The 9,176-nt window shown below is 42.0% G+C and overlaps 1 protein-coding gene across 4 annotated transcripts; it reads right to left on the reverse strand.

Moving 5' to 3' along the window:
* Positions 1-13: 13 nt before the first annotated feature.
* LOC118359043 (DCN1-like protein 4) lies at positions 14-8,856 on the reverse strand. 4 transcript variants are annotated; one of them, XM_035737218.2, is made up of 12 exons: positions 8,751-8,856; positions 7,072-7,142; positions 6,588-6,627; positions 5,632-5,719; positions 4,545-4,645; positions 3,881-3,951; positions 3,599-3,690; positions 3,260-3,368; positions 2,660-2,764; positions 2,450-2,552; positions 2,282-2,343; positions 14-1,038 (listed from the first exon to the last, which is right to left on the reverse strand). In XM_035737218.2, the coding sequence occupies exons 1-11, from the start codon at positions 8,767-8,769 to the stop codon at positions 2,288-2,290; spliced, it is 855 nt and encodes a 284-aa protein (XP_035593111.1). In that variant the 5' UTR covers positions 8,770-8,856; the 3' UTR covers positions 14-1,038; positions 2,282-2,287. The 4 variants fall into 4 exon arrangements, with proteins under 4 accessions (XP_035593111.1, XP_035593112.1, XP_035593110.1 ...); XM_035737219.2 differs by having other exon boundaries at positions 2,163-2,343; positions 4,557-4,645; positions 8,751-8,853; XM_035737217.2 differs by having other exon boundaries at positions 2,163-2,343; positions 8,751-8,853.
* Positions 8,857-9,176: the final 320 nt, after the last annotated feature.

Raw genomic sequence — 9,176 nt, forward strand, 5'->3', positions numbered from 1 at the left:
TGAAAGACAACGATAAGTTAATAAACCCATTTATACGTAGAGATAGGTTACAGTGAAAACAGACATACATACTGTACATACAGTCAGGACAAAGTTGTTCTTCCTCCTGCAATACCAATGTAGAATACCATCTGAATTAGACTTTGTGCAAATGATTAGTGAGCCGTTTAGAAACTAGCTCCATCTCCTACCAAAACCTAATATACACAAATACACTGATTACTGACAGTCAAAGCATCATGGATCACTGATAGGTGAAGCTATCATGTGTTCTTATTACTTCAGAAATTGAACCATTTACTGTACATGCTTTAGTTCAGACCACTGGGTTTAACCAATAAATGATTGACATATGACCGGATACCATTCTCACACCACACCTTCAACACTGCTCCAAACTTGTCTTCTTTCTCCAATTTCTCAAACTTTTGTTAATTTCAGTTCATGTCAATTTGTTTGAGAGACTAACAGTGTGGTTCTGTGTGTGTGTGTGTGTGTGTGTGTGTGTTAGAAGGGAGTGGTTGGGCAAATGCAGGATGGAACTCCTCTTCTCCAAATGAGGCCGCATGTGTGTTCCAGCTCTGAATATACACAGTCATGGTTTTCATAAAGCGTTAAGACAACATGACCAAGGATATCAAATGAAGCACAAAAACACTTGCACAATTTCCTGTACAAAAACAACAACAATAAAACAAGTATTCAAAAAATCTCGTCCATTCGCAGATGGCTCTGATGGAGAGCATGCATGCAAGGTTTCACTCTCATTGACAATTGAGCGTCACATCACAGCTAGAGACAAAAGTTGACATGTGTTACAAGAACATTAGCCCTACCGCTAGGCAAAAAAACACCATTACATCACCACCGGGTTCTAAATCTAACCCGTCAGTGTCCATGGTTTTGAGACCTCTTGAATGATACATGGCAATGCATGACCGCTGGGATTGGATTTCCCCTTAATGTACAGCCTGCCTACCCTACACAACCTATTCCTCAAAGGCCTTAAACAGTCTTCCAATTATAACACTCTCAGTACTGGGGAGAGAGAGAGAGAGGCTCGTTAGTAATATGGATTAAACTGGACATGTTCAGTGGACATAACAGAAGACAAGACCAAAGCAATATGCCAGATATGAAGAAAAAAATAGAGGTACGTTTCTATTTTTAACTTGCAACTTAGGCCAAACAGTCTAATTTAATCCTGAACGTATCCCTGACCACTGTGTGTGTGTGTGTGTGTGTGTGTGTGTGTGTGTGTGTGTGTGTGTGTGTGTGTGTGTGTGGGGTGCAAGTAAAGTGACTTCTATAAATTGTTAAAGAGGCACAGAAAACTCTTAAAAACCTACAGCTTAGAAACATAGATTGGTCACATAACCAATGAATGCTGGCCAGTCCACTAACGACTGACCACTGCACTGTAATAAGAGTTCATAAGCAGCACTGCTGATTGGTTAGTTGTTGTGGTATGAGGTAATCTGAAGCCTTCACAGGGGGCTACAAAGCTTTAGCACAGGCTGGTATCACAGTAAGACTAAGGATGGAAAAAAAAGGGGCTCAAAAAGCACTGGCACAAATGACTTCATCACAGTAAACTGTACAGGCGTCATCATCCACCTGTAACAACAGCTTTAATGACCATGACTAAAATACCAACTACTGTAACACTCAGCCATTTGACAGTGTGCTTCTTCAAGAATTCCAATTCAACCCAAACAGGACAAAACTGATAGAAACGATGGGTTCTGTAGGTTATAAAGAGTCAAGCACAGATCAAGTTCAAAGCACGGATATGCAATATTCAAATGTGACCGGGTCAAAATGACCTTGTTTTTAAGACTAAGACCGACCGTTCAAAATGGAGGGATTTAGTTTAATTCCTCCTAACGGGAGCAAAGGGTTCAAGAGTGGATCTCTCGCACACACGAAACCATTTAGCCACTCATGAGAACACGATATCCTAACACGCAGCAATATGACATCACAGTGAGGGGGCGCAACGCCACTGGGGCTCGCCGTGTGATTACCCACAATGTAACATGGGTAGGGATCATTACCTGGAGAGGGTTTTTGTCTCCATGGTGACCTACATCCTAATCTCGCCAGAGCGGCTTGCACCTTAACCCCCCCCCCCTCCCCCCAAACCATATCGCTATCATTACCTGGATGCGCCACCTGCCATCACTGACAAGCACCTCTCCCATTTTGTATTCTTTGTTTTTAGTTTTCTCATAGCCGTTTGTCATCGTCGTTGTATTAATGTGGTTTTGTTGCAGTCTACCTGATGCTATGACATCTCTCTTTCTTTGTACCATTCCACAAACTCATCCAACAAAACGGGCCCTGACAAAAGGAGAGAGAAAAGAAGGATCGCGTTAGAGCACTGATCCCTTGTACCACTTAGGGAATGAGTGAGTGTGTATTAGTGTGTGTGTATGTGTCCACTTACAGGCTCCATCCTCATCATAGTTACTAAGGTCTAGGTTGATTGTCCTGCTGAACTCTAGAACGTTGCACCACTGGTCTTTGTTGATAACCTTATACTTGGATTGCTGAATGACAGACAGGACAGGCAGTCAATACATAGTGACAAAACCGTGTCAAATGTTGTATGTACGGTATCAAGTTGAATGTTACACAGGTCAGTTAGACACCATACCTCTAAAAACTGATTGAATACAGGGAACAGTGGCCACGTCTTCCCCAGGAGAAGCCCCAGCATGCATTTGGCTGTGTTCAGGTCTAAACTCCTCTGGTCCTTTTCCTACAAAATCAGAAATGATTTTGTATCACGGAAATTCAGCTTTACAGCGTGACTGAAATTTAAAGGCAATGTTCCCGCTTTAGCGGAGACTGCCTTCCCTGTAAATACGTCGGCTCAAACGGAAATGACCTTTACATTTATTCTGCGGAGTCTGTAATGCCTCAGCTTTACAGATTGAATAGAGCCCTAACAGATGTATCAGAAGTCAGGGGTGAAATATGACTGACTCAATAGAAAGAGCAGTACTCATGATGAGAGCTTCAGTCATGCAAGACAAATAGGAAAGTCATCTTCAGACACTCAAAACTAAGAGCTGACAGCACAGACGTCACTTATCCCTTGTGTTTATTTCTACAAATGGTAATAGTTTCATTTGTCTGTCATCTTTCGTGTGTTGAATCTAAACATCAACAAATAAATATAACAGTCAAAATAAATATCCCAGTCAGAGGAAATCTAGTGAGAATACTGCAGATGCGGCTTTGTCTCACTCACCCGAGCAAAATCGAAGGCGTATCTGTAAATGAGCTTAAAGTTGGTGGTGTCGTTTAGGACAGACCTCAAGTAGTCCAGGGAGTTCCTCAGCCTCTCTGTGGAGTCGCACCTGACAACGCCAGAGAGACAGACTAGAGTCCCGGCTGACAGAGTACAGACTGTTGACTATAAAACAGACAGTTGAATATAAAGTAGACTATACAGACAGAGGCAGTCTATAAACCCAGTCTGGGGTAAGCACCATTTTGTACATGGCACAGCTAGAAAAGGACAAACTGTAGGGATAGACACACATAACACACGTACAGTAAAACACACAAACTGAGAGCAGAGACTTACTGCAGGGAGCCCATGCCTTTCAACCACTCCTGTAGAGTGAAGTAGCCCATACTCTGGGCATCCAGCTTCCAGGCCAAAACCAGCATCACCACCTGTTCACAAAGAACAGCATACACTCACACGCTATAACACAATGAGATGATTACTTTTCAATGAGTCATTTTCATCTTTGTGCCATCTCTGAATAACAGAGCTGTACCCAACTATAACCACCAAGTGCATGCACATGTGGATGGATTACAAATGTCATGTCTATGTAGATGGGTGACTAGCCATCCTTACATTCTCTGGTTCCACTCCAATATCTTCACAGAACTTCTCCATTCCCTCTGGCCCCACGACATCATCACAGCCTATCAAAGATACACACATATATATACAGGGCCATTATTTATGACATCATCCACTCCTACCAGAAACAAACACATAGGATTAATCTCTGATATTATGACAGCATAGTATGCCACAGACACAACAATGCTATGACATCACAACCATAGAGATTCTATTATATTTACATGGTGTGATATCATAATGTGGAGGTCAAAGCAGTCCCTATTATGACATCGCATCACGAAAACTATGATTGTAATCGCTATTGTTATGATGTCATAGAATTCTATGACATAGAATGAGGTAACAAAGTATTCTGACATCATCACAGCAAAAATTACAATCACAATGCGTACATACATACGTAACAATTCTCTATGACCCTATCCCACCTGCAGGTGACAAACACAAAACATTCATCTATGACATCATTTCAGCAAGCAAGAGACATCCTTTATGAAGCAATCAATGATGCCCGATTCACAGCTCTCACGCAGTACAATTCAACTATGACATGAAAACCCAAATCTAAAAGTAACAAAGGTATTTACACCATTATGGTCAGTGTGCTGATATAAACTGATAGAGAATTGCAAAATGTATATTTACAAACCTTGAGTCTCACCTGCGTACTCATAGAACCACTCCAGACATCTTTTACTGGAGAAGGTCTCTTCCTCTCGGATTTGTGGTGCCTCATGTTTTCTAAAAACACTGCATTTTGAAAAAGACCATTCAGACACAATCTACGGCACTGCACACCCAGCATATTTCACACATTACTGCGGGTGCTGGGAATACAGTGTGACCTCAAATCCTACCGTCTAGGAGCATATCAAACACTACGATGTAGAAAAAAGTTAATCCTGACAAATAACTATTGGATGAGCTATGTGATGGAAAGTCCTCTTGCTGCTCTTTTGGATTTCTAAGCTGACAATGAAGTATGCAAATCCACTGGGGAGACAAATCACGTGTCATCACGCATGCATACCGTTTCAGTGAACAGTTGAAAATCCAGAACAAAAATTGCACGCAATTGCGTAACATACTGGATTAGGTTCTGGGGGAGATGTATGAGAAAAAAAGATACTGGACTGAGGAGCAAAAGCAGGGTGGTAGCTCCACCCGCCTCTCTCTGCAAGGCTATGGGTCAAACGTACCCTCCCCTTCCCGAATTTTCGATAAGACGCGCACACCCGCTAAATCAAGACTTGTTCAAATAACCAGTGACAAAAACCTGCGCACATCAACAACTGTTATTCGCTATGCCTCGATCAGACTGACAGCGTCTTTGCATCAACGCTTTGTAATTAAAATGACACAGCATTTTTATTATGCAATCCAAAAATGTTTACTGGATATGTGTGCAACAAAAGTTCAACATCCACCTTTTGCTACTATTTCTGTCAAGCCCGACGCATACAATTTGATGCATACGTTGGATATATAGACCACAAAGAATGCACTGCAACTCCCTCCGCAAGGTAATGCTGCAAGGCAAACACAGCGTTTATTTGGAAATGAATGTACTTCTGGTGTCGGTGTGATGGAGGTGTTATTCACCCCCGTCTTTTGACAGACGTTACGTAGCCTGTCCACGAGTGATTAGTGAATCTAAATAAGTTGGATATAATTCCTCTTATTGTGTAAAACCTGATGTAACTGATGCATTCGTTGGTGTAGCAGGTTGGTAGTACCTGTCCTGGCGACTCTTCTTAGCTGACAGATCATCTCCAGTAGTGGGTCTCCTCTTTTTCCTCGGAGGCATGGCTCTGGAGCGGCAGGCTGAGAGAAACACAATCCGAGAGAGACAGAGAGTGAGGAGAGAGATATAGAGAACAGCAACCAGGTTTTTATGCGAGTAAATACATGTCAGATAGAAAATGTATTGACAGGCCGTGATGGAAACAGCAAATTTGTCGGTAAACTTTCCAAATGTCGACAAAACAAGACACGCTAGGCAAGGTGGGATCTTTTTGCGTCGGTAAAATGTATTATGTGAGAAATGTCCATGGAAATGCCTTTATGCGCAAATAGCCATCACATCGAAGTAAACGTGGGAGTCACGCGATGATATGTTGTGTGGTCCTCCCACCACGACTTGGAAACGTATGCAGTTAGACTACAGATTAAATAAGTTATGATGAACTTCCCAGGTTGGTGAAAGAGCGCAATGATGAGCTTGATGCTCCTTTCAATAAATATGGAAGGTCTTATTCTGGTGACATGATGATCGATGCTTGACTGCCATTTGACAAATAAATATAATGGTGCTCTTTTTGTCCATAATAATCTCATCATGTAGGCTATACCCGCACGGTATCTGTGAGCTGTTGGCTAGAGCTAACTTGCCAAGGCCAGAGTGGGAAAATTCGCTATATAATCAAAAGGATTGTGACAAAACAATCAGTAGGGTATAAAATTCAATAGAAACCCATTTAACTTGTCTTTTTCTTTTGGTACATGGGAATTTAACAGCAAAAGTCATTTTCATGTGCACTACGTCATCACGCACAGCCTTTAATCAATTAGATGGAAACACACATGTGGTGGGAAAATGATAATATTGTGTTAAAACCTGCCGCCAATTGGATGGAAACCTAGCTAGTAAGTGTCATGTGGGTCTGCATTAAGGTGCAGGCAGGGTCGGTACCTGTGGAGTGACCGTCCTGTCCAACGTCCTCCGTCAGGTTCTGAGTGGAGAGATAAATGGAACTATATTAGGCAACCCCCACCAAGAGACACACACACACACACACACACACACACAGCAGCACCGGCGTTTGCATGCAGTGAGCAAGGGAAGGGTGTGAGGGGAGGCCTGCGCTCTCATTTCCTCAAGCTTGTAACCTTTAGAGATGCAGTTATTATTTCAGAGAGAGAGAGGGAGGAGAGAAATAGGATGAGAGAAAGGATGAATTAATCCCTTTTAAGTATCCATCCAGGAATAGAAAAATCTATCCATGTCTATAACTCATTAATAACTAGGATTCATTTGTAGATAGGGGTAAATGTCCATGATCAAATTCTTAGCGTTTTGCCAGAGTAACTCCATAATGTAAACTGTTGGAACAGGTGGCTGGTACTCATATGTCACATGAAAAACACATAATGGTATGAGGGCAAAATGCTTTTACCAGCCTGTGCAGGGTGTGGTAGATTTTGTGGATGCTGGCCAGTGTAGAAAAATGGGAGTTCAGCTGAAAATCTAAAGGAGGAAAAGTACATTTCAGCACATCTCTAAATGTAACACCACTACATGACATGCATTAGATATGGAACAGACGCGCAACAGTAGGCAATATTAAACAATTATCTGCTTCTCAGAGAAACATAACCTTCTCACAGAAATATAGGTTTCCCAGGGCACTGATAGCTGGGAGAACTCACCATCTGCTACCCACAGCCTGCCTACATCATCATGCTCCTCCCTCTGTCATAGGGGTCACATCTTTGCATTCAGCCAATAGGAATGAGAAGGTATGCATGTAACCATATTAATCACCTTCATGATTTGCATCAAAGTAGTTGGGATGACTAAATAGTGATGTCAAACAGCCATAACTGCACATAATCAATGCCTTTCATCGTGATGGGATTGACAATAAAATGTTCATTTTTATGCTGAGCAGTTATAATCGTTCAGTAGGCATAATACCAACAAGAAATAGGTATGAAGGACTGTAGCTACGTAGCTACATTAGAATACAGTAATATAATACAGTAGTCTACAGTCAGATCATGAGCAGGATTGACAGATGAGGATTGTAATCAAACGTAACAGGGTTCACAGAACGCCAGACAAAAAAGTAGAGTGGTCGATTATGATTAAACACCACGCCGACATGGCCTATCCAATAAAACATGTAATCTTCTCATCTGCGCTCACAAAGTGTCATTTTCGTTTTTAATCCGTTTCTTTAGTCAAAACGCTCACACACCTAGATCAACGAAAGGCCGAACCTCATGATAGCACTAACTGAATAGACTACTTAAAATAGCAATACAGACACACAACTTGCACAGAGTTTACAAAGTATCTGGAGAGTAGAGGGAGACATTATGGTTGTTGTAGTCCATTTCCTGGATCAAGGCTCTAAGATCTTGATCAATGGAGAGTGGAGTAAGACTACAATTCCCGCCCTCAGAAATTAACATTTCATTCTGCACCCCTCTCCTGACACTCACCCCAACTGATGAATGCATATTATATCGATACAAAAATGTCACATCCTATGGAATAGTGCATGCAAGTATCTTATGGTTCTCTTGCAACAGTTGATGTATATGACGCGCAGTCGGCCAGCTCTATTGCAGCAAGCATAGAAATATATTTTACAGAACTGCGTCACAATTTTCATCCTCTGTAATTTTCCGCAGTTGACTGGAAAACTGACCTATTTAGCCGACACAACATTGTTCCAAGTGTAACTTGCTTTGCAGTAGCACTTCATTCCCGTCCGTAAATAAGCGACAAAATAGCAGTATAATAGGTCGACAATAATTACATATTTAGCTGATGTATTCAACCGAATTAGTAGCCTTTGCAACGTTAGTTGTCCTAACAATAAGTCAACAAAAAGTGCGTACATTCAGCAATAACACAGTACAGTCCCTTTGTTGCGCCCCAAGACAACACTTGGAAATACAAAGAGAATGGCAATAGACAGATAGTCTGCACATACCTCTATTTGACACTCGATTAACAGCTAAATCTAAAGGTAAACAGATAGATGCAATAGATCCGGTCGCTGTTACGTAAGTTATCAATACGAGGAGCCTAAACACATCAAAAGCCACTACTATAGCTACTTACTTGCCGCATCAGAGTGCATTTTTATGAAACACACAACTGCCTGTGTGAAGTCCGCAGACCGGCCAGTAGGCGGGACATGTCAACATAACCAATGCCCACAGATGATTTGGGTGGACAAGGAACCTAGTAGCCGCACCCCTACTCCTTCATAATAGGCTGTCTCTGGTGTCATGTAGGAAATCTGAAGACAAAGAATTTAGACCCTCCTTTGGGTGAACGTGAGAGGTCAAAATTCCAAACCAGGCCATCCCACCGCTGAAGTTCATTGGCTAGGAAAAGTACCTACGTAAGTCAATGGGAGAGTTCGATTAAGCTGCCTCGGTTTGAACCGAACTATGGCCCAACACGTGACCGGGCGAAACCGGTGAGCGAGGCACGCTCTTTTCAAATCAAACAGTAATCTGCGCCGCTCAGTCATATTGTGAA

Source organism: Oncorhynchus keta, chromosome 26, assembly GCF_023373465.1.
Source record: "Oncorhynchus keta strain PuntledgeMale-10-30-2019 chromosome 26, Oket_V2, whole genome shotgun sequence".
NCBI classification, from domain to species: Eukaryota; Metazoa; Chordata; class Actinopteri; order Salmoniformes; family Salmonidae; genus Oncorhynchus; species Oncorhynchus keta.

Excerpts from the sequence above, each read along its gene's own strand:
- LOC118359043 (XM_035737218.2), bottom strand. Across the intron at positions 5,720-6,587 it reads ACAGGACGGTCACTCCACAG|CCTGCCGCTCCAGAGCCATG; the intron begins GTACCGACCCTG and ends TGTTTCTCTCAG. Across the intron at positions 3,952-4,544 it reads GTACGCAGGTGAGACTCAAG|GCTGTGATGATGTCGTGGGG; the intron begins GTTTGTAAATAT and ends TATCTTTGATAG.